Raw genomic sequence first — 25,020 nt, forward strand, 5'->3', positions numbered from 1 at the left:
ACTTGCCCCCACCCTGTCACAAAAGCAGGATGGGATGAGCTGAGGACCACTTTCTTCTGGAAGTCATGCTCATGCTGTGTGCTCAGTTGTGCTGACTCTCTGTGACCCCATGGACTGTAGCCTGTCAGGCTCCTCTGTCCACGGGATTCTCCAGGCAGGAACACTGGAGTGGGTTGCCATACCCTCCTCCATGGATGTTCCTGTCCCAGGAATCAAACCCAAGTCGCCTGCGTCTCCTGCATTAGCAGGCAGATTCTTTACGACGGCACCACCTGGGAAACCCTCTGGAAGTCCTACAGCTGCGTAATTCTTCTGTTCCATAGAGAAGGAGTAAGACCCAGGCTCTTCTTCAAATCCCAGCTCTGCGGCTCACTGGCTGGGACACCTGGGTGGTTCACTTAACCTGTCAGCTTTCTCATCCACAAAACGGGAGCAGTAAGGGACCACACCTCAGTATGTTTTGTGAGAGCTGCAACCTGCTGGTGGGTTATGAATTATTTACCAGGTCAAACCTCGTGTTTTAAAAAAGAAGCAAGAATGAAAATAGAGTAGAGGGCAGTGCTAACACTAATTTATGACACTTTTGTTTGTCATATATAAAGATGTTTGTTACTGGATCATGATGTGAAATGCATTAGCGTGGGCGGCAGACAAAAGAGAGCTTTAAAAACCACTGACCTATTTCACACAGTTCCTGTAGGATTAAACAAATCAATACATGTAAAACACTCAGCCCAGTGCCCATACAGTAAATGTTACCTACTCACTCTCTGACAATTCTTGGAAAAGGTGGGCCAGGTAAGACATTTCAGAGAACTACTAAAAGGCCATTAATTCTGAATAGTTAATTGTGAAAAGAACTGAGAACTTGTAATAGAGACATGAAAAAGAAAGGCAAAAAATTAAAATAATAAAAACCAAGGAGGATGTTCCCTTTATCCGTACTACAGAATGCTGAATAATAATTTTGATGAAAACATAAGCTAAAGAGCTGGCTGAGCATTCTCCAACATTTCTTGAAAAATATTTTGGGGCCTTCCCTGGTGGTCCAGTGGCTAAGACTCTGTGCTCCCAAATGCAGAGGGCCCAGATTCAATCCCTGGTCAGGGAACTAGATTCCACATGCCACAACTAAGAGTTCACATGCTGCAACTCAAGATTCCATGTGCCACAACTTAAAAAAAAAATCTCAAACACCACAATTACCAACACAGCCAAATAAATAAAATATTTTTAAAATGCATTTTGACATCACATAGTAAGATTTTGATGCAAAAATTCTGTAGTGTATGTAGTCAATCATGCGTGCATGCTGCATTGTTTCAGTCATATCCGACTCTTTGCGACCCCATGGACTGTAGCCCACCAGGCTCCTCTGTCCATGGGATTCTCCAGGCAAGAATATTGGAGTGGGTTGCCATGCCCTCTTCCAGGGGATCTTTCCAACCGAGGGATCAAACTGGCATCTCCTGGGTCTCCCGCATAGGCAGGTGGAGTCTTTACCTCTAATGCCACCTGGGAAGCCCGTAGTTAATCATACATTTTAGCAAATGATACAGCTACAACTCTCAGACACAAGAACAAGCCTCATTTTGCCTTGTAACCTATTGTCATTTTCATGAGAAAAGGATGGATTCAATCCCCATTTAGTGCGTGTGGCTATGGGCTGGGCCATGGTCTGCAAGGGAGTGCAGCCTGGATGCTGCTGGGGCGCTGGTCCCCATCCCCAGGGCTGCATGGGCTTCCCCGGCTGGCTCACTCACTTCACTGAGGGCCTGGCATCTCCATCAAAGAGCCTCTGAACAGGGCTTCCATGGGGTAGGTCCCAGCCCACACCATGCTTCCTGTCAGCTCCACAAGCCGGGTAGAGAAATTCTCCAGTTGGTGCCTCGGTTGTAAAACGTGCGACTTTCAGTTAAATTATTCACAGACTTGGCTTCAGCTTTAAAACTGCTATGTCTAACACTTAATATTTTTAGTATCACTCTTTTTAGAATACTTTTATAATTAGCACAAATGTTAATGCACACAGACTGCAAAGATTTTCGGAGTTCTGCACATGAATAGGAAAACAATTTATGCTTGCATCCCGGCCCTCCTGACAGAGGTGGGCTCTTCAACAAGTGTCTATTTATTCCTACAGAAATTAGAAGTAAGAAAAAAGAATACATCTATAGGCTTAAAAATGTCAACAGCTGGCTCTTCTTGACCTGTGTTGTTCAAGATAAGCACTCAGCTTTCTCTGGAAATACATGTGCTATTTGGACAGCTTACTGTATTGATACTCTGACAAAATCTGGATTCAAAGCAACAACGCCCTGAAACTCTTAAATCCATTTGCTCAACTTTGACTGAGCACCTACTAAGTGCCTGGCACCACCTGGGCCTGGGGCAGAAAGTTACAGCACAGAGACGTTTTAACAAGCTCTGTCCTTAACAAGCCTCTATGCATGGAATAAATAAACAAGACGATATCAGACAGTGTTAAGTTCACATGATTTTCTTTAAGCAACCAGGACAAAGGTTTACTCTCCAGTCAGTGGTCGGAGAACACAGTTGTGAAAATGGTACATCTCAACTAAAACTAAAATCCAGCAAGAGCCAGTCATGGAAAGGGCACATCAGATGTTCCCCAAGAAAATGACTAGATCATCTGAGTGTGTCTCTTTAAAAAAACATGTATGTGCTCCTCCTCGTATATAAGGGGAACATGAAGAATGGCAATTCACTCCAGTATTCTTGCCTGGAGAAACCCATGGACATAGGAGCCTAGCAAGATCCAGTCCATGGGGTCAAAAAGAGTCAGACATGACTGAGTGACTAACACTTTCACACTTTTATTTTGATGGTGGAAGTGATGATGGTGGTGGTGATGGTGATGATGGTAGTGATGGTTGTGGTAATGGCAGTGGTGGTGGTGGTGATGATGGCAGTGGTGGTGGTGGTGATGGTTGTGGTAATGGCAGTGGTGGTGGTGTTGACGGTGGTGGTTGTGGGGATGATGGCAGTGGTGGTAGTGGTGGTGGTGGTGATGAAGGCAGTGGTGGTGGTGATGGTGGTGATGGTGGTGGTGGTGGTGATGGTGGTGGTGGTAGTAGTGGTTGTGATGGTGGTGGTGGTGGTGGTGGTGTTGACGGTGGTGGTTGTGGGGATGGCAGTGGTGGTGATGGTGGGGGCAGTGATGGTGGTGGTGGTGGTGGTGTTGACGGTGGTGGTTGTGGGGATGGCAGTGGTGGTGACGGTGATGGTGGTGGTGATGAAGGCAGTGGTGGTGACGGTGATGGTGGTGGTGATGATGATGGTGGTGATGGTGGTGGTGATGATGGTGGTGGTGGTGATGGTTGTGGTAATGGCAGTGGTGGTGGTGGTGGTGGTGTTGACAGTGGTGGTTGTGGGGGTGGCAGTGGTGGTGGTGGTGGTGGTGGTGTTGACGGTGGTGGTTGTGGGGATGGCAGTGGTGGTAGTGGTGGTTGTGGTGATGATGGCGGTGGTGGCGGTGGTGGTCATGGCGGTGGTGGTAGTGGTTATGGTGATGGCAGAAGTGTGGCTCTGGGCGCGAACCCCTTCTCTCAGTTTGTTACAGAGGGTACTACATCTAAAACAGTACACGACAACAGCTTTTGTTGACTGTAACACTAATGGCACTTCTCTTAAGAGTTTCTGCTTATTAAACACTTGACAAATATAAAGTTCTTTAAAGTTCAACAGTTGTATTTCTAATCACAGAAGAGCTGAAGCACTTAAAAGGTCAATTATTGTCTGATATGAAGATGTCTTTTTTAATAAACCAAACAAGTTAACTGGCAAATAAAATTCTGATTAACACATTTTAGCTCCCAAACCACAGAATTACTTTAAGACTATATAGGGTCCTCAAAAGCACCACAGGTAACTTTTCAGTTTTAATAAAAATTTTTTTAAATCCCCTGAAAAAAAGGCAATGTTCTTCCCATCAAGATTTCAAAATATACCATTTTTTAAAAATAGTCTTCAGGGGACTTCCCTAGTGGTCCAGAGGTTAAGTCCCCATGCTCCCATTGCAGGGAACATGGATGCCATCCCTGGTCAGGGAATCTAAATTCCCATATGCCACACAGTGTGGCCGAAAAAATCAAGAAAAAGAAAAGAAAAATAGACTTCATTTTTAGAGAAGCTTCAGGTCCACCACAAAACGGGAGTGGAAGGTGCAGAGGTTCCCCACGTACCCGCTGCTCCTCTCATGCACAGCCTTCCCCAAGAGCAGCATCCCCACCAGAGGGCACGTCTGTTATGACTGACCACCCAGAGTCCATGGCTTCACGGGGGTTCACTCCTGGGTACACATTCCACGCCATCTGGAGAAATACTGACACGCGCCCACCACTACTACAGCACCACACAACATAGCTTCACTGTCCTCCCCCCACCTACCCCCACCCAAGCCCTGACAGCCTCCGTCTCTTTACTGTCTCCATGGCTCCGTCATTTCCACGATGCCACACAGGGATTCTCACACAGCGCACCATCACATCAGCCTCTCTCACTTGGTCATGGGCTTTTAGGTTTGCCGCTGTCCCTTCATGGCTTCATAGCTCATTTCTCTTTAGCATGAAAAATATTAGACCAAAAATACCTTACACTTTAATCCCTCATCTAGGATATAAATTCTAGCCTAGCCCTGGAACTACTCACTCTATATTTATATGCCAAGTTATTTAACTTTCCCATGTCTTTTTAGCCATAGTCTGAACTCTAAGAATGAAATCTACAAAGGATTTTGGAAAGCATAAACATTCTCTTGGTCCTTTGCTCTTCCACACAAATAAAAGTGATTTTGCCCAACTTCACAAGGGATTTTAATTGAAATTATACTGAATTTACATATTTATTTGTGGAACTCGATTTCTCTCTCTCTCCAGATAATATATATGCATTCCTCTAACAACGATTTTAAAATTTCTCCCTGACAGTATCACACATCTTTTCTCAGAAATATTCTTAGATGTCTTGTAGTTTTGGCTGCAGTGTGCATTACTTGTTGATTCTAATTTTTCTTAAACAGGTATAGATGAATACAAGTCTAGAAAGGAAAGAGCTAATGTGAAAGAACTGACAGATTTGTGAAGAGAAATGTCTATTCTTGGAGCACGCGAAGGGTCTGGCCTGAAATACAAGAAGCACAATGAACTGAAGAACCTGAGCTTCGTCCAAGCCGCAGTATAGATGGTCAAGCCCGAATCAGCGCTATCCTTCCAAGCCCTCCTCTTAACCTCAACTGTGCCAAGCTGGCCCAACTGTGAAAACCAGCTGAAGGAGGGAGTTCTCCAACAACAGAGGGCCCTCCCGGAGTTGAAACCCAGACGGCGCTTTGCGTTCCCAGGGCACACCACAACGAGCATGCGGTCCGAGTCCAGACCCGCCCCTCCTGTGACATCGGCCTGCAGGGGGCGCACACACCCCTGGTGACTTTCTGCCGGGAAGCTGCACCCAATCCTCTCAGACTCCTCACATCAGATCAGGCTCCTCTCTATGGAGGATGATTTATTTATTTTTTTTTTTTTTTTTTTACTTTTTTTTTTGTTTGGAGGATGATTTAAAAAGAAAAAAAAAAGAGGCTTTTTTTTCCTTCCGGCGTGATGTGTGATGTTCAGAGTTTGGGGCAGCTGTCAGAAAGCTAGTTCATCATGAGGATGAGCCGGTGTCGGCTGTGATCTCGGAGCTTCTGCTGCCTGGCACGTGCAGCTGCAGATATTCCCCATGTTCCCAAGGTGTCGGCCTCGGGCACCTTAGATGTGAGTGGACATCTGTGAGACTGAAGGTCAGAGGAGCTGCACACGAGCACTGCACTCCAGTGTACAAAGGCGTTTCCCAAGGAGGGCAGGTTAAGCTCTCGGACGCTGGTGTGTGTGGCCTGCAGTGAATCCGTCACCTAAATGCAGGGCAGGCAGGGGAGGCCGGCATCTCGCTGTCGGAGGGTGGCGTGCAGATAAGCCAGGTGGGGAGGGTGGGATGGTCCCCGTGCTCATGAATAACGAGCTCCCACGGGCAGCAGAGAAACCAGCACCAACTCACATTTAACTGAACACAGGTGCAGGTGCCACAGACAGCAGTATGTACAGAGCCACGGATACACACGGAGCACAAAGCAACAGAGACCAAAGATCCCGAGTGCCGCAACTAACTGCCGGCACAGCCAAAAAATATTTTTCAAAAACGACATTTCACCTCTGTGACCCTTCTTCCTAAAACCCAGAACCCCAGTCTAGTCACGTGAGAAACATCAAGCAAATCCTAACAACTGGCATTCTACACAATTCCTGACTGCTCGTTCTTGAAACCATCAAGGTCACCAAAACAAAGACTGAGAAACTGTCAGAGTGGAGTGGAGCCAAGTGGACATGACAAATATTAATAAACACGCCACCTTATTAACCAAGATGTTACTAACAGGGAGGCTTGTGCAAGGTACACTGATGCTCCCTACTATCATCTCAACTGCTCTGCAAATCTACAACTGTTTTAAAAAATAAAAATCTATTTAACAATATTTTTCCCATCTCTCAACTAGTAAGACAGGAAGTTACAAATTAAGGGAAAAAGAAAAAAAACAATTGTCATTAATTATCCACGTCTTCTCCTGCTGATTGAGGTCGAACAGTGGGAGTCCCCGCTCTGCTTCAGGACGAGCACGTGGTCCCACATGGTGTGGGTGACGAGGAGTAGGGGTCTGGGGAGCAAAAGAGGCCTCAGTGGAGGGAGACCCATCCTGGGGGCATCCGATGACTTCAAAGCAGCTCCCAGAAGGAAGGAAAGCAGAAGGCCCCTCCGGCCCCACATCTGGCATCCCCTCAACAGGAGGCTGGGAGCCTTAAAGGAGAGGTGCCTGGTTCACGGGCTGAGTCACCAGGGCAGTCAGAGTTCACATTTGCACCAGGTTCACATCTGCCTCCTCCTCCCGAGAAAATGCCCAGATGCAGCTGCTATGGACCTTTCACTTCAATGCACATTCAGCCCCTCAACGTTCCTGCTTCTCTGAGGCCAAAAAAGACTTATCTAAGGAGTGATTTAGAGTCAGAGGACTACCAAACCTACGGGGATTCTGAGGTGCGCAACGTGAACCTTCACACCAAACACATGATAAACCGAGAAGCTACCCAGGAACACCCAAACTTCCGCCTAAGGTGCCAACTCTCTGTTGGCACCAGCTCCCCCCAGTCTCTTTAGTCTTTTCTGGAACAAGAGGGAGCAGAAACAGACACATAAGAGAAAGTTACAGTGGGAACCCTGTGACCTCAGGGCTCAGAGCGGAACTCGGTCAAATACTGGTCATGTTTGGGCAAAGAGTGTTCATTACACAAAGGTGTGCACGCATACGTGCTAAGTCACTTCAGTTGTGTCCAACTCTTTGGGACCCTATGGACTGTCCAAGATCCTCTGTCCATGGGATTCTCCAGGCAAGAATACTGGAGTGGGTTGCCATGCCCTCCTCCAGGGAATCTTCCTGACCAGGGATTGAACCTGTGTCATTTACATCTCCTGCATTGGCAGGTGGGTTCTTTACCACTAGTGCCACCTGGGTGTTCACCACATAAAGACAAATACACCAAATTCTATGAGCTGCTAAGGCAGCAACTGGGATGGAGCATGGCCTTGCTTCTACTGTGGTTCCCGCTTCTTTTTGCCTGGAGACTCAACCAAGACAGAGCCAGCCCCAGCCAGGCCTGACTGGAGAGGCTCCAGGGGCTGGACTCTGGGACACCAAGACCATCACACCGCACACTCTCAGCCTCCAGTGGCTGCTGGATGGATGTGACTCAAAGACCCTCCTGCAGGGTGGATGCAGACCGCGCCCCATATGGATGGAGATCATCCCAAGCCCCGTGGAACACAAAGTCAGATGATCCTCTTACCACTCCACAAGCGAGTATTCCAGGTTTTACGTTTATGTAAAAACTGCTACAAATGAAAACAACACAGGTCTAACTAATGGCAGTTACACCTCTGACCAAGTTTACCTAAGATGGGATCAGGGAACCCAAAGTGAATCAACTCACTGAAACTAATCATACACGGAATGTTGTGTACTTTTCATCACATGACATACATTAACCAAACAGGTGGACTCGCAAATTCCATCTCACCTGGCAGTGAACTTGGAAGCAGAGCGATACAGATCAGGGTGAAGGGCTCGGCACCACACGGAAGGGACCGGAGGGAAACAGAAATGACTTAAGGCAGCAAGCCCAGCCCAGGCTCAGCACAATGAGTGCCAACTGGCCACAAGAGGTGCCCAGAGTCTGCTGTGGGCACAGCCCACACACCCCTGAACCCTCCAATTCCACATCATTCACGCACCACCTTTCTTTCACTGCAAGGAATCTACACCTCTGATCTGAACCACAAATCAAAATCAACAGCAGTATCAGGTATAAGAGCAGAAACCAAGAGATCTTAAAAGCAGTCTTGGCAAAGTTTAAGGCTTTGAGACAGGCTGCGACCTGGGACCCTCTGCTGTAGTGCCTGGGCCTGGATAAATGTCTCAACGGATACAAAGAAATTAGAAGGGGCTAAAAATAACTGCCTGCATGTGCAGTTGGGGCAAGTTACGGACAAAAGACACAAAAAGACCAAAAAATCTAACTGCAACTTCTGAAGATCCAGGAACAAAAGCAGAGTGCTGGGAGTAAAAGCAGGGTACTGTGCATGCCCTCTGCACATACCACCACCTAAGGGGTGAGCAGACCACCTAAACCACCGCTCCAGCCTGATCCCTGGACGCACTCCTACCCTCACCGCATGTAAGGAACCAGCTCAGCTCACTCCTCTCCAGGAGCAAGCTAGGGCACCTGTTACTTGTTCTCGCCACCCTCTGCTGCAGCAGGAGCCCAACAAAGCCTTGTCTGAACTCTGTGTCTGGTCTCTGGTCAATCTTCTACTGATTAAGGAGGTCAAGAACCCTGGTCAGTAACAGCCTGACACAAGGAGAAAAAGCACCAGAGATAAAATCTAGAGCAGTATGTCTGCAGGACAGAGGAGTGAAAGGGTAGCAGGCAGCTCTGCCACGGTCACAGTCAGAGTGACACCAACAGACACTGGCCCTCCCGTGATCTGATCCTCAGCACTCAGCAAGCAGGGACCACTGGCTCAGAGAGGCGTCTCTCTTTTTAGAGGGACATTTCTCAGTGTGCATTCACCACCAGGGCTCATCCTGGTGCACATCATGCCTGGACACTGCCCCTGAAGGCCCAGAGCTCAGAGTGCTCACCCCATGGGTGACGCCAAACAGGAGGAGAAGCACACGTACCTGACCGGGCGATGCCGCTGTCCCTGTCTTCGTTCTGTCCTCTGCTCGGCATATCAACCGGGGTGCTGTGTGCTGTGGGAGGCAAGGAAACTTGGTCACCCGGCCATTCAAGTCAACTGCTCTCGTTTTATGATGGCTAGTGAGGACCGGCGTGAGCGTACATAGAGAGGAACGAGAAAGCAGAATTCAGTGCAGCAAAGACAGAGATGGGGGAGGAAGAGGAGAGGGGGGAGAAGGAGAGAGGGAAGAGGACAATAGTGGGGAGGAGAGGGGGGAGGAGGAGGGGGGAAGAGGAGAGTGGGGGGAGGAGAGGGGGGAGGAGGAGAGGGGGGGGAGGAGAGGGGGGAGGAGAGGGGGAAGAGGAGAGGGGGAAGAGGAGAGTAGTGGGGAGGAGAGGGGGAAGAGGAGAGGGGGAAGAGGAGAGTAGGGGGGAGGAGAGGGGGAAGAGGAGTGTGGGGGGAGGAGAGGGGGAAGAGGAGAGGGGGAAGAGGAGAGTAGGGGGGAGGAGAGGGGGAAGAGGAGAGTAGGGGGGAGGAGAGGGGGGGGGAGGAGAGGGGGAAGAGAAGAGTAGGGGGGAGGAGGGGGGGAGGAGGAGAGGGGGAAGAGGAGAGTAGGGGGGAGGAGAGGGGGAAGAGGAGAGTAGGGGGGAGGAGAGGGGGGGGGAGGAGAGGGGGAAGAGAAGAGTAGGGGGGAGGAGTGGGGGGGAGGAGGAGAGGGGGAAGAGGAGAGTGGGGGGAGGAGAGGGGGGAGGGGGGAGGAGAGGGGGAAGAGGAGAGTGGGGGGAGGAGAGGGGGGAGGAGGAGGGGGGAAGAGGAGAGTGGGGGGAGGAGGGGGGGAGGAGAAAGGGTGAGGAAGAGAGAAGGGAAGAGGAGAGAGGAGGTGGGGGGAGCAGAAGAAAAGAGGGGGAAGAAAAGAGAGGAGAGTGGGGGGGGGAGAAGAGGGAGGAGGAGGGGAGAGAAGGAGAGAGGAGCAGGGGGAGGAGGCAGGATCAGGTGCCTGTCCCTACTGCAGCACAGAGACTTTTCTGATACTCACCTCTAACTGAATCATAAACTATGTGGGCACTTGATACAATAAACTGCATCCTGCAGTAGATACTTTGAGGCATTTTCCTCATTAGTAGATTTTAAATAGTACTTAAGTATTTTCACTATATTAGAATGTATTTCAAAATATTAAGAAACTCCAAAATGTTTTATAATCAGTTTTAGTAACAACTATAGGCAAGCTAGAGAACTACGTGAAAACCAGTTCATAAATTTGACAAAATGTTTCTCTGTTTTATAACCCATTCTCTTGGTAGACAGAAAACACATATTTATTTTCAATTATTTTTTCCTCCACCTCTTTTCCATACATACCTAGATTCAGAATTACTGTAGACTTGCTTAGAAAATGCTCTATTTTATACATAGTATCAGTAGTAAAATAGATAACTAATGAGAACCTACTGTATACACTACTGTAGACTTGCTTAGAAAACGCTCTATTTTATACATAGTATCAGTAGTACAATAGATAACTAATGAGAACCTACTGTATACACTAGGAACTCTACTCAGCGCTCTGTGGTGACCTAAATGGGAAGGAAATCCAGAAAAAGAGGTGATATATGTACACGTAAAGCTGCTTCACTTTGCTGGACAGTAAAAACGAGCACTACATTGTAAAGCAACAATACTCCAAAAAAAATTAACAAAAAAAGAAAACACTGTAAAGGATTACAGACTTCTAGGAATGCTTCAGATCAGTCTTAACTGTCTTCTTATTGAGCTAGAAGGTAGCTGACACGTGGCGACAGTTAGCTTTACAGTGCACAAGGTTGCCCTGCCTCAGTGTTATATTTGCCAGCTCTTTTGTGAAGCACGTTTATTTTTACAATTTTAAGGACAGTGTATAAACAAACTTGTTCTCCTCACTCTGAAGTAGGTAGGAGAGTGTCTGTCAGTTAACTAGGGTGCCTAGCATATTCTGGGCTACAAAGAAAAATGGAATGAAGCATACCATTTGCCATAAACACAACCTTTAAAGTTAGCAGTGAAGACTTCCACACTTGTTAATCATGCCAGCCTACAGCAGATAGCAGACAGCCTCTGCTCAGAGTGTACCTACCCAGAGAGACGGAGACAATCACACCTGTAAAGAAGCTGGAAAACGCATTTGAGCTACTTAAGTGCCAGAGAGAAAGTGAGTGAGGCTGGTCTTCCATGCTGTTGTTAGAGTGACTTTTAAAGAGACTGTGCAGCTAAGGATGCAGGTGAAAAGTGGACTAAAGATGCCACAGTAAAGAGAGACAGTTCACAGCAGCAGAAGAGGCCAAGGAAGATCAGAAGATATTATCCTCTTAGAAATACGAAGGGCTCATTTTGGATCAAAATCAGCTTACACTGGGGTATTAAGGGAGACTTTTACAATAAGGGTTCATGGGTGGAAGTTTCAGAACATGGGGAACTTGGCAGCATTTGGAACTAATTATCTCAAGAGCCCCTTGGATTTCTAGAGAGGTGCCAAACAGGATTTGTTTCCAAGAACCTGCCCAGGATTTATTAACGTGTGCAGGTCACACCGTGCTCAGCATTCCACACAAACCTGCAAAGAAAGAGGCACTGCGGCTGAGCCGGAGAGGTCCTCCCTCGGCCGCCCCTGGCGGCAGCTTGCCGCCGCATCCCTGCAGCGCACCTGCGGCGGAGACAACACAGGGGGCGGACAAGGTACACACAGAAATAAACACAGATTAAAGATACTGCCAGAACAAAACAACACCGCAAACTCAAAAGAAAGCAAAACGCACACCCGCAGCGGGGGGGCCCAGAAAGCAAGACCCGTCTATGCGGTGGAGTTTACCTAGGTTACTTCCGGTCCGACAGGGACCCAGGTTATTCTGATTCGTGTTCAGTCTCCCCAGGTTAGGATCTTGGTTGATGTATTCGAAGCTGTCTTGCAAGCTAAGTCCAGAAGGGGATGGAAGGGAGAGACAGGAGAGAAACATCAAGAGATGAATACAGCTGCTTGCTAACAGACTCTCAGGTACAAGACAATCCACCAGTTGGTCAGATTTTTCTTTATAAATTAATAAAGTTTCACATCTACTAGAGGGAATTAATCTTCAGGGGAATTTGTTAGATGACAAGAAAGGTTCTGGGAAGTAGTTCAACCTATAAAACTAAATGACACATTCCAAACATTTACAATCCAAATATACAATTTCACATTATATAATGGGGAATAAGAAACTCTAAAATCTTGTTTTGGTGATTAAGACCAAGGCTAATGCTATTTATTTCAAGGGTAATTTTACATAAACCTTCAAAATGAAATTCATTTTAACTCTTAGTTAACATCCATGAGAAATTCGGCAGCCTTTTTCAGGAGGACCATATAATGGAAATTATGATTTTTACAGGAGTCTGATTCCACAACTTCTAAAAAGTTAGAATTACTCATAAACATGTGAGAGGGCTTCCCTGGTGGCTCAGATGGTAAAGAATCTGTCTGCAATGCAAAAGACCCAGGATCTATCCCTGGGTTGGGAAGATACTCTGGAGAAGGGAATGGCAACCCACTCCAGTATTCCTGCCTGGAGAATTCTATGGACAGATGAGCCTAATGGGCTACAATCCTTGGGGTCATAAAGACTCAGATATGACTGAGTGACTAACAAAACAACATAGGTGTGAGAGAAGCAGATTTTAATAATTTATTGTATTTAGTAAGAAGTGAAATAAAAAAGATTTTGAGGATAAAATAACATAATGAGGTAAAAGTCATTTTTACTTAAACCTGAGCTCAATATTTTATTGAAGTTAGTATAATAAATATTCAGGTAGTAGCAAAAATCTGAAAAAGAATATCTCGCAAAAAAAGAAACATTAATTCCTATGCTTAAGTCCCGACAATCCAGTCTTAAAATGCTCAAAAATATAAATTCTTTACTGGACTGAAAAGTAAGCAGACTTACTCAAAAGCACCCAAATTTGCAGAGGAACATACTTTTAATTTGATTTGTGTAAGCATTTTTGTTTATTTCAAATAAAATATATTTGTATAACTTGTCATTCATACTATCCATCCATACTACACTATCCTCTGTATCAGGTAGTCCAATAGAAATACACCTGTTTTGTTCTTTAAAAAAAAAAAAAAAAAAAAAAACAGCCTTTATCTGACCCCAAAGAATACCCCTTTAATTTATAAAAAACATTTCTTTCAAACTTACCCAAGTATAACAAATGTTTTATTATTTCATTCAAAAAAAAAAGAAGGATATAAAATATTTCTGCTTGGAAAATTCAAAATACATGAACAAATGTGCCAAGTAAGAGTTAAGTTAGATGCTGAAATATTCTTAGTCTACATAGAAGAGCAAAATTAAGAGTTGGGGGAGGAACTCAGAAGCAAAAATCAAAACACTGCCTGACCCGAGTCCCCACCAACCGCGGAGCTGGCACAGATGGCTCCGACAGTGAGTACAGGCAACCTTTCCTGTCATTCAGGGCAGGCCTCTCAGCCTGGCAAGCTCACCCTGTGCCTCATCCCTTTAGAAATAAACAAATGAGGAAACTAACAAACAAGGCTTTAAGATTTTTTTTTTAATGTGGGCCCTTTTTAAAGTCTTTATTGAATTTGTTACAACACTGCTTTTGCACAATGTTTTTGTTTTTTTGGCCATGAGGCATGTGGGGTCCCAGCTCCCTGACCAGGGATTGAACCTGCACGCCCTGCATTGGAGGCAAAATCTTAACCACTGGACCACCAGGGAAAAGTCCCGATAAGACTATAAGATAAAATAATATCGGGGATACCATAGCTCATTACTGTGGTTCCTCCTTTTTTTCCCTTCACATTTCATTTTGCAAGAAATGAAAATGTGGTGTCTGTCAGTAGGAACAGAGAGTAACAGGTAGAGACCCCAAATATACATATAGAGAGATCTGTCTTCAAGGCCAACTGATAAGGTCCAGGGCCCTTTCACACTCACTGTGTACTGGACAACGGCCACCTTGAAAACCCTGTGTTAATGTGGACTTGTCCTAACTCTCATCTCAAAAAAGAGTCACAAGGAGTGACTCCATCCAGAAACAGCCACTTGGAACAGTGGAGGGTGGAGGGGGACACCCCAGAAACAGCCACTTGGAACAGTGGGGGGTGAGGGACACCCCAGAAGCAGCGACTTGCAACAGTGGGGTGGGGGGACACCCCACACTTACTTACTTGTTTGTACTCCCACAGAAACTGCCCATCCTGGCCGAGAAGACTTTACTAACCATCAGTTGCGGAGGAGAACTGCAGGAACAGACAAAAGAACAGAGTAGGGAGAGATGTTTTGTCTGCTTGCTTTTATTTCTACTTTTTCTGAAGCTTTTATTCATTTCTATATTTTATTTGACAAAGAATGAGACATGTATTTTTCAAATCACTATATCAATGGGGTGCCAAGATTTCTTCTTTCTAATTTTATCATTTTAAAATCCCAAGGATGTTAAAACCCTAGAAGAGAAACGGAGACATTTCTGGGGGCCATTTTGCTTGGGAGCAAGTATTTCAGATGAACGAACTTCGCTTAGCCGGAATCTTTCAAAGTAGAAGTTTGTTTTCTCTCAGGTTACATTTTTCATCTGCCACATGGCACAGGATGAACAGACAGAAGGTTAGACATGCAGGATCGGAAAAGGCTTTCTTTCATAAATCATATAGCTTGTGCCTCAAGCAAGCTAAATTCTGTTCTGACATGCAGACAACGGACATATTCTTTAATGGAGTTGCATTTTGTTTTTTTGCAGAAGCTTTATTCTAGACACCATTCCCTGGAAACAAAAATAAACTTGGCATTCACTCAATGACTTTTTAAAAAATAAGAAAAAAAATATGTACCTCAGTAAAAGGAAAAAGTCATGACTAAAATTTTAATCTCAAAATGGAAAACTGATGAGATTTTGAAAGACTTAAAATATTTGAATAATTCTGACAAAAAGTGTTGCTACTACTAACCTGGCAGATTGTCAGAAGACTTTGGTATGCACTTTTCACTTACAGTACTTAGTTAAAGCTTAGGATTTTGTTCTGCTAAGCGGATTCAAGGTCAGAGCTATGTAGGAAACGTCTATTTTAACTGTTAAAGATGCATTAAAAATATCAAGTGCTAACAATATCTAGTGTTTATGTAAATTTTTTTTAAGCACGTTTGAACTAAGAGTCAACGTCCCCATGCTATGTTTCACGCGTGGTGGCGGTGCCAGAACTCACCGTATATAGTGAATCTTCAGGGTGGAGCCTTGGTAGCTCATGGCGACCGAGCCGAACATCATCTCCCCGAGCATGTTGACATCAGAGGCGGGCCGTGTGTACTATCCGACGTGAAAGGAACCACCACAGCATCATGCACAGTGTGACAGAGAATAATGTTCAGCTTGGTGGTAATTAGACCTGTTTCCCAAAGCAGCATCTGATAGCTTTACAACCTCAGTGATTGTAAAAATGGTGATTGCCTACTTTTTCCCCCAAATAATCACTAATGTTCCTGATTTCTTCTTTACACATGATATCTTCACACAGGACCCAAGCATTTTACTGAAGCTCATTTTTAATCTTTCTTATGAGACACAAAGGTTTTCCTCATCTCCATTTACAAAGGCTAAGTAGAAAGATTAGGTGATGGAATAGACAGGGTGACTGCTCTCTTGCTACTAAGAACACATCCTGGAAGGAAACACAGTCCAGGGTTATTCAACCAAAATTAACGCTGCTGAACAAAAGGACCCTTTGGGGCAGGTGAGGTCCAAGAGATGATAGACAGTCTGATACCCCTAAAGTTTTACAAAAAATATTTTTAAAATATCTGAACCCTTACCTCTGACCAGTCTTGCATGTCCCTTTTGCCAGCACGGAGGGTGGACAGCACTGCCTCCTCCCACAACTATTCACACAGCTCTAGTGATGGCCTCGCCTTCTGTGAAATCCAGTGGGCACTTCCCAGTTTGTTTTATTAAATGTCTCACAGTATCTGATGTGCTAATTGCTCTCCTTCTCAAATGTCTGCTTTCCCGACTCATCCCCTGGACAGAACTGTTCCTTAGAGGGCCCTCCTATCACTGCCCATGTCCATAACCACTGCTGCTATTCTGGTTCTTCCTGACATGTGGGAACCCCCACACCTTCATCTCTGGACCCTGACTTGCCTGGGGCTCTGGAAGCCAGCAGCCAAATGCCTTTACTCACATGGCACAAAATCTATATATTGTGAAATATGATGGTACGTGACTGGATGCATTTGAATAAAGGATGCTCAGCTCCTACTGTAAATGTGGATGTGAGTGTCAACCAAACCAGGAGCACCCACATGGCCTGACCAAAACCAAACCACGATCTCCCGTGACTCAGGCCACCAGCCAGATTCTTGGCTGCTTCGCTTTCTACTCAAGCAAAAACGTGGCATCACACTTAACGCTCCCTTCTTTTAACTCAAAATCCACACACATACACATATATATTCACACACAGAAGGACACACACATACACCTACTTACACATATTTTCACAGAAGGAAAGAGAAACAGAAATGAATCCATCTAATTTAATAGGCTCCTACCAACCCCTTCTCTCTACATGCAGACAGAACTGACAGGATTTCACGTTCTTCATTAATAATTTCAACCCACCACCTCCATTTCCTAATCTGCTTTCTCTTGAAGCTCAAGGGCCACATGCGAACTGTGATTCTCAACTCACAGATAATTTACTCTGCGCTGTTGTAACCACACACACACACTGCTCTGAGACCTGGGATTCTGTCGGACACGGGTGGACACGTGCAACCACCCTGGCTGTGAAGAGAACAACGCTCTATATGCCTGTGGCTGCTGGTACCTTCCCTGACTTTGCTGTTCTAGCAACACGGTAGAAAAACTCACATGACTAGAAATACAAAAATACAAACTGACATATCCTCCACAAGTAGTACCCTTCTGCAAGTCATATTTATGCAACAACTTCCCTTATGACTGGTTGGCCAATATCCTGCAATAACCCTTATCCTCTGCTTACACACACACACACACACACACACACAAACATAAAAATGCTACCAAACCTCTATTCTTCACACTCAACTTAGGTCTTGCCTTTCCATCTGCTCCTATTAGAAGCTTTCTTCCTTCTACTGGCAAGAGCAATTTTCTCAGGATGTCCACCCGCATGCCCAGACTCCTCAGAACTCTTCTGACAAAACTAGAAAACACATGCATTAGCCCGGTTCTGACAACCAAACAAGCAAAACAGGAGGGGTCACCTCCTCTGCAATATTCCTTCCTCATTTGGTCTGTGTTACCCTGGATGCCCCCTGCTCCACTTTTCTCTAGTTTTTATGGAGAGATAAAAGCCAAAGTGTGAGCACAGACCGACCTAAAACACCTGAGACGCATTCTTGGATCTGCAGTCTCCTATTGCACCGTGATCCCCAGGGGGAAATGACAGTAAGTGACTTCAGCCTTCGGGCTATTGCGCTCGCAGGGGCGGCTTTACCTGGTACTTGGGAAGCTGCTCCTTGGCATGTGGTAAAGATCCCCCTGAAGGGCCATGAGCAGCAGGGCCGCCTCCTAGGCAGCTTTTGGCCGGCACTTTCACAGGGAGGTCCTCCGTTCTCTGGGTGAAGAGGGAAAGGCAGTGTGAACACACCACCAGCAAGTGTACCAGGCTCCCACACATGCTCGCTGGGGAGCCCTTACTTAAACTGCTCTGCAACTAAAGAGTACCCCCTACTTGTCAAAACTAGAGGAAAGCCTGCATAGCATCGAAGACCCAGCACAGCCAAAAATATAATAAATAAAATTATTTTAAAAAGCCATTCTCTTTGTTTTATTATTGTCATTATTTTTTTTGGAGGTATGGTGCAGCTTGAGGGATGTGAGTTCCCCAACCAAGGACTGAACCTGGGCCCTTGCCATGAAAGCACTGAGTCCTAACCACTGGACCACCAGGGGATGTCTCAAGAATATTCTCTTTAAATAATGCAGCTGTTATTGACGTTTCAATTCATACTTGAAAATCATTGATGAGACCTGACCTCTGTTTTGATTATTAGAGGATTTTGGAGTACTTTGTATACTCATAGACGACAACACTGATGAGGATACAGTCCTTGATTCAAATTTAAATTTTCACCAGGCAAAAGGAATTAGGAAGGCAGGAGATTCATTTGGAAAGTCCAGGCATGTGCTTTGGTGACACACCCTCCTGCACTGCTTCAGAGAAAGTCACGCGGTCGGGCTTGTGAAAGATGAAGACAGAGCACTGAACAGGGGCTCCTGTGACACCCAGCACGTGATGTACCCAGCCTCCAGAGGTCAGGGCTCACACGGCGTGAGCTACACACATTTCCTACATGGAGTCCAGAGCTGGTTTCTATGACAGTGACACAGAGGAATAAAGATACACCTGTACTGACATTTCCCGTCCTCCTGTGCCAAGACATACTCCCCGCTCCAGATGCAGTGCCCCTCTGTGAAGCGTGGTTTCTATCCTCAGTCTTATTTGCTTTTTGTGTGCAGCTCTGCTTGGACAACCATGAATGCAACTGCAGCTTATCTAATCTGCAATGTGACAGTCACACTGGTGGTCGAATGCAAATGCCTGCAGTCATGTGCCTGCTGCCAACTGCTGACGCTTGGTGCCTGCCGGTGGGGGGAAGGCTGAAGATGGGGAGGGGCGGAAGGGGAACAGGAAGCATGTGTCCCCAGTGGTCACGGGCAGGGCTGGAGGCCCAGGATGTGGGGTCCTCCTGAGCATATGCACACCCTCAGTGGTCTCTTCAGGTCTGCCCACGGCTTCACGCCGCTGAAGCCAGGAACGTGGTCCTGCAGCGACACACGACCCACACCCGTCTTGCACCGCCAGGCCCTCCGGCCGAGCCATCCACGGGTAGTGACGGCACCCAGTCCAGTGAGCAGAGCCCAGACCGGACTTGTTCGGTAGCCCCAGAGAGTTTCCAAGCCTACCCGGGCCCAGCTGCCTCTGTAATTATTAATAAATGAGCACTTTCCGGGACACTTCTGTTGCACACCCCAGGGTCATCACTGCCCCTACAGACACGATTCTGGTTCCTTTTGCCAACCAGTGAGATTTTTTTCCCTCTACCTGTTACCACCATCAAGAGCCCAGGTGACAGAGTATGGATGTGTAAATATACCATCTGTGCAATGCCTTCAGGGAAATAGGAAATGATGCGGGAAATCAGCAGGAAACCGCATGCTGTCACCAAACAAAGGGCCAAGTATCAGCTCACCTAAACTTAGATACGAATCTACCATGAAAGCCTCAGGGAATCATCTGAGAGAATTCTCATCCCCCAGTCCCCCACTTACCTAACACGCCTGACAACTACTGTAATGATTAGCTACCTGGCCGACTTCCACGTGAGAGCACCATGGGATCTGCCCAGCTAATCTGCCTTTAACCAAACACTTCCTTCCTGTAGAAATGACCTTATTGAAAGCAGGAAGGGATCTCAGCCCTGAAGAGACGGAGACTCTGACGTAAACTATTCAGGTATTTAGCTGCACAGTCTCTAAAGCACCAGGACTCAGTCAAGACAGGTAGCAGGTTACTGAACATGAAAAGAAGGAACAGGAGAGGATTTAATTTGTAGACATCTGGATAACTGCTGAAAGGCGACAAGTCAGAAGTACACTGGACAGCCATCCTGAAGACTCACAGGGAGGACCAGACTCTGCTCCCATCAGACACGTTGCTCTACATTTCCCATTCTGGCTCCAAGGGATCAACGGCTACTCTGTCCTCATTTTTACCACACCCAGGTGCCCCATGCCTCATACCCCCACCATCACCACCTCCACCATTACCACCAGCCTCACCATCATCATTACCAGTACCATCTCCCCCATGACCACCATCACCATCACCACTACAACCACGACCAACCCCACCATCATTACCACCACCATCCCCACCACAACAGCTATCTCCACCATCACCAGCACCACTGCCACCACCATCACCACACCACCATTACCACTACCACCATCACCATCTCCACCACCATCACTCCATCATTACCACATCTTCACCATCACCACCACCACCACCACCACCATCTCTATCATCATTACCATCTCCACCATCACCACCACCATCACCATCATCACCTCCATCACCACTACCACCACTCTGCCCTCCACTAAAAAAAGAAAATAAACAAACATCCTTGGTCAAGCAGGCTTGAGACATAGGCCCTTTTGTAGACACAAGCCCTTTTGCTAGTACCCTGCAACCCTGTGGTGTGGAAAGCTCTCCACTTCTTTTATCCCAGTGCTACGTATCACCTCTTACTGTCTATGGTAAATACCAGACCTTCTCTTCAGGCAAATGCTTCATGAATTTTAGAGTTCTTAGCTTTCTCATTATACAGCACATATTTGGCATGAAAAACCTATTGGATTGTGACTCACTAGCAAATTCACTTCTGGTAACATCTATAGTAGCTGCTTAGCATCTGCATGATGACTGGCTAATGGTCTCACCTGTGTGTATTAGTAAGTACTCAACTGGGGTGGTCGAGGAACCTTGGCCCCTGTTTCTTCTGAATCACTAACGAGGCTGTATGACTCAGCCCAGCGAGCAGCTGCTGGACTGACCAGAGACGGTTAAAGCACAGATGCAAAAGAGGAAGCAAACCCACGTTTCCTACCTGAGCTGCCACCTCCTCCGTCGTGTGGACAGCTTTAGAATCAAACAGGACTTGTCTGCCTCTCCTGTCACAGTCCTGGGAAACGATCAGGCGAATCTCGTTCAGGTCCAGCTCTGAGCATGACCAACTGCAGATCAACAAGAGGGAAAGGAGGAGTGTGAGCGGCAACACTCAGGACGGTCACGGGAAGACGAGTCTCCCAGCCTGCATGCACGTGCACACGGAAGATACCAGCTTCCGAGACCTCGCAGACTGGGGGCACACAGCCCTGGCTGCAGACTCTGACGGCCAGTTCCCGTGACCAAGGCTGGGAGGGCTGCTGAGATAATAAATCACTGGAGAGAAAAAGTCTCCTTCCAAAGCAACTCTGGGCACTTCCCTGGTGGTCCAGTGGATAAGAATCTGCCTGCCGGTGCAGGAGACACAGGTTCGATCCCTAGTCCAGGGAGACTCCACATGCCTTAAGGGCAACTAAGCCCGTGCGCCACACCTACTGAGTCTCAGTGCCGCGCACCTCCTGAAGCCCGAACGCCCTAGAGTCCATGCTCTGAAACAAGAAGCCACTGCAAGAAGAAACCCGTGCACCGCAACTAGATCCAGCACAAACAAAAATACATACATAAAATTTTTTTTAAAAGCAAACTCTGCTCAAAGACAGCAGGCAGGAGTGGCGCAGGTGTGTGGAGACAGCTGAACCAGATGCCTGGGTTCTGGGGGGCGGCACAGCCGAGGTAGGAGGACCTGGAGTGTGCCCACCTCTGCACCATCAGGGGGGAATCTGGAAGCAGTCAGGAGAGCCCTGGTCTTCCTCTCCCACCCACCCAGTCTCAGGCCAGACCAAGAGGAATTACTTCACCTGGAACTTAGTCTTTTCTTCTACCGTGGCTGGTTCTGACATGGAAGTTTGGAAAACTGAGTGCATTACTGCGCAGAAGCTGAATTGCAGACAATGACAATCAGCCATAAAGGGAGTGTGTTTTTTCCTAAGCAAGCCAAAAGCCACTGAGACAAAACTGCTCCAAACACAGGTTAGTTCTTCAGCCACAAGTGAAATCAGAACTCAAAGACTAGAAAGGGCACTGCTTTGGGCTCTTCAGTTACAAGTCTGTTAACCCATTTGTTCCACACAGATCTGGGCCCCTGCGGCCACTGCGCTTGAAGCCAGAGGTTGAGCAGCTGGTTAACGAAGCAGGGGTGATCGCTGCCCTCAGGGAGGACACGGTTCAGTGAGGAATACTGGGCGCGCTGTCATCTATAAAGGTGTAACTACAGATCGTCCAAGTGCAAGACAGAAAAGGATGGGGTAAGACTCACATTTTCAGGTTTAAGCGGTGGGGGAGGGGAAGGGAAGTCCCTAGGATTTAAGGAAGACAGAGCTGGAGAGGCAGGTGGGAGACAGCAGGCCAGCTCATCTCTGAGGACAGCGAGTGGCCAAGGCCAACAGGTCCCTAAACTCAGTCTACACTTTCGAGAGGTTGGTCCACGGCTAGAGGGGAAGCCGGGCTAGGGCAGATTAAAACTAGAAGCAAAAAGGCCAAGTAGAATTTATTCTAAGAGTTCAGGGCCTTCAAATGAAGGCTAGTGAGTTGGCAACTGAGGCAGGGGGAAGGGGGGATGGATGCTGGTGGCAGGTACATCCAGAGGCAGAATCAACATGGTTCAGTGTGGATGGAGGCCAGCGGGGTGCCAGGTGCTGACAGCACTGAGGTAAGAGGGTAGGGGACAGATGCAGAATTAGGGGGGCCTGATGGACAGACAAAGTACACTGTAAAACTAAGAGACGGTATGGCAGGGCCAAGTCAGACAGACATGGTTTCAGATTCAAATTCTCTGAGATCCCATTGCTCAGCATGAGAGCATTAACACCACGCTCACAAAGTCGAAGCAGGGATTATGTGAAAATGTTTCACACAGAGGCTGACACAGCTAAGTGCTCCAGAATGTCGGTAATTCCCTGGAGAACTGTCGATGTCACGATATTTTAAGGACATAGCTACAGTGTCTGGTCCCCAACCATGAACTGTGCATCACTGGTCCTTTCTTTTTCAGGCCCTGGTAATAATGAATATGTGCTTTTTGGGGAGCAGATTTGTTGTCTTAAATCGTAGTCCCCAAAGCATCAAGTTCTGGTTGCACCTTCTCAACAGCCCAAGCTCTAAGCTGCTAGGCCCAGCATCCTTCCTTCTAGTTTTCATACAACATGGTAAGTCTGTTTCAGAAAGCAACTGTCTCCCACTTTCAATCCAGGCCTTGCTCCCTGACCCCCATCTGGGCTGCACAGCTGGGGCCTGTTTTTTGCCATCATGAGCTGAGAGCCGACCTGAGGACCGGGTCACTGGAGGAAGAAGGGAGTCGTCAACCAGCCATTCCTGGGGAGCACAGCTCCTGAAGCCAGTTCTCTGTCACCCCAGCCCAACAACTCCCAGTGCCTGTAACTCAAACCACAACACTTTACACAAGATCATTATTAAAAACATCCTCTGCAATTACTAAAAACACAGCACACAGGCTGGAGTCATAAAAAGCGAAAATCAACAAAGATCTAATTGTCCTGTATTTTCTTGTTCAATCCATTTTGCCCCAAGAATAATATTTTGCCAAGACAGCATTACCATTTACAGAGGAACTTGTAAATTATCATTATAGAGCAACGTGTTCAGCCCTTATTTTTGAGGGGCAACACTGACTCAAATATCAATCAAACTGAGGACAGCCCTTCTGGAAGAACTGAAATTTCATAAAGAGCCTTGTGGCTCAGCTGGTAAAGAATTCACCTGCAATGCAGGAGACCTGGTTTGATCCTTGGGTTGGGAAGATCCCCTGGAGAAGGGAAAGGCTACCGACTCCAGTATTCTGGCCCGGAGAATTTCATGGACTGTATAGTCCACGGAGTGGTAAAGAGTCGGACAAGACTGAGTGACTTTCATTTTCACTATAATGCCCCATAAATTGTTTCATGCTACTTTTTAATTTAAAAAGATGAAAAGATATGGGAAGAAAAGATGTTTGTCAGATTATCCAACTTATTGACCCAAATACCTTAAAAAGTTTTGTCTAAAATACGAGGAAAACTCTATTCTACTTTCACACGAATATTGTCACTGGTTTAACAGCTAATTGCAATTCTGACATTCCCCATCTCTGAACTTAGTACAATAAGTCCCCTATATATGGACCTTCAAGTTGTGAACTTTCAAAAGACGTGACTGTGCTTTCACATGTCCAATCACGTGAGTGAGTTCATGTGTCTGGTGTACAGTGTCACCTGGCACGCATTCTCCACAAGTGGTTGTGCTTTTGTGTACCTTACTGTATGTACTGTATTGAGTTACAGTATATTTATTTCAAGTCCAGGACGTCCGCGAGCAGGTGTAAAACAGGAGTGAGGTAGCCAGTACTACTGTACTTTTCATGGTACTGTACTGTAAGATTTAAAATGTTTTATTTTCTATGTTTTTCATGTGTTTGTGTGAAAAAGTATTATAAACCTCTACTGTATATACATAGAATATATATTATATTATTACAGTCCACTACACAGTCGATTGTGTTAGTTGGCTTACTTTGTTGGATTTACAAACAAATTGGACTTATGAAACCTGCTCTTAGAACAGAACTTGCTTATATGTGGGTGACTTGCTGTAGAGGGAATGCTAGTTGAGAGTCATCTGGGACAGGAAATGCAGGAGGTGAAATGGTATTTCAGAAGGAGGCCTGGGGTCAGACTATGGCTCTGCATTCCCTGTCGTGAGGACGTGAGGAAACCTCCAGCACCCCGAGGGCTCCTCCCTGCCACCCTGGAGTTAGCTGTGACCATAGCCCACACATATTCCCTGCACGCCCACACTCACTCCAGCCTCCAGTCATCAAGCAGCCTCCAGGAGCACCAGCTGCAGCTCCTGGCACTTTGCTGAGGGCGACTCTCTGCAGGACTCGGGGTGAAAACAAACCTCAGGCCCTTGCCTTAAAATATCTGTCTTTAAATATCGGTACTTTAAAGGCGCTGACTCTGATCAGAAACACCTTCTTTCTTGACTTT

At 46.6% G+C, this 25,020-nt stretch overlaps 1 protein-coding gene across 7 annotated transcripts in view; it reads right to left on the bottom strand.

Moving 5' to 3' along the window:
• The window catches only part of FNIP2 (folliculin interacting protein 2), a 124,074-nt gene that overhangs the window by 43,316 nt on the left and 55,738 nt on the right, over nt 1-25,020 (bottom strand). For 2 of the 7 annotated variants that reach the window (XM_070474920.1, XM_070474919.1), the window contains exons 2-8: nt 20,982-21,108; nt 17,801-17,920; nt 15,527-15,627; nt 14,495-14,566; nt 12,128-12,228; nt 11,873-11,962; nt 9,284-9,355 (exon numbers count right to left, since the gene is read on the bottom strand). In XM_070474920.1, the coding sequence (XP_070331021.1) occupies nt 9,284-9,355; nt 11,873-11,962; nt 12,128-12,228; nt 14,495-14,566; nt 15,527-15,627; nt 17,801-17,920; nt 20,982-21,108 (683 nt within the window). The remainder of the gene's footprint in view (nt 1-9,283; nt 9,356-11,872; nt 11,963-12,127; nt 12,229-14,494; nt 14,567-15,526; nt 15,628-17,800; nt 17,921-20,981; nt 21,109-25,020) is intronic. The other 5 variants (XM_070474925.1, XM_070474923.1, XM_070474926.1 and 2 more) reach the window with 3 other exon arrangements.

This window comes from Odocoileus virginianus, chromosome 12 (genome assembly GCF_023699985.2).
Source record: "Odocoileus virginianus isolate 20LAN1187 ecotype Illinois chromosome 12, Ovbor_1.2, whole genome shotgun sequence".
Taxonomy (NCBI): Eukaryota; Metazoa; Chordata; class Mammalia; order Artiodactyla; family Cervidae; genus Odocoileus; species Odocoileus virginianus.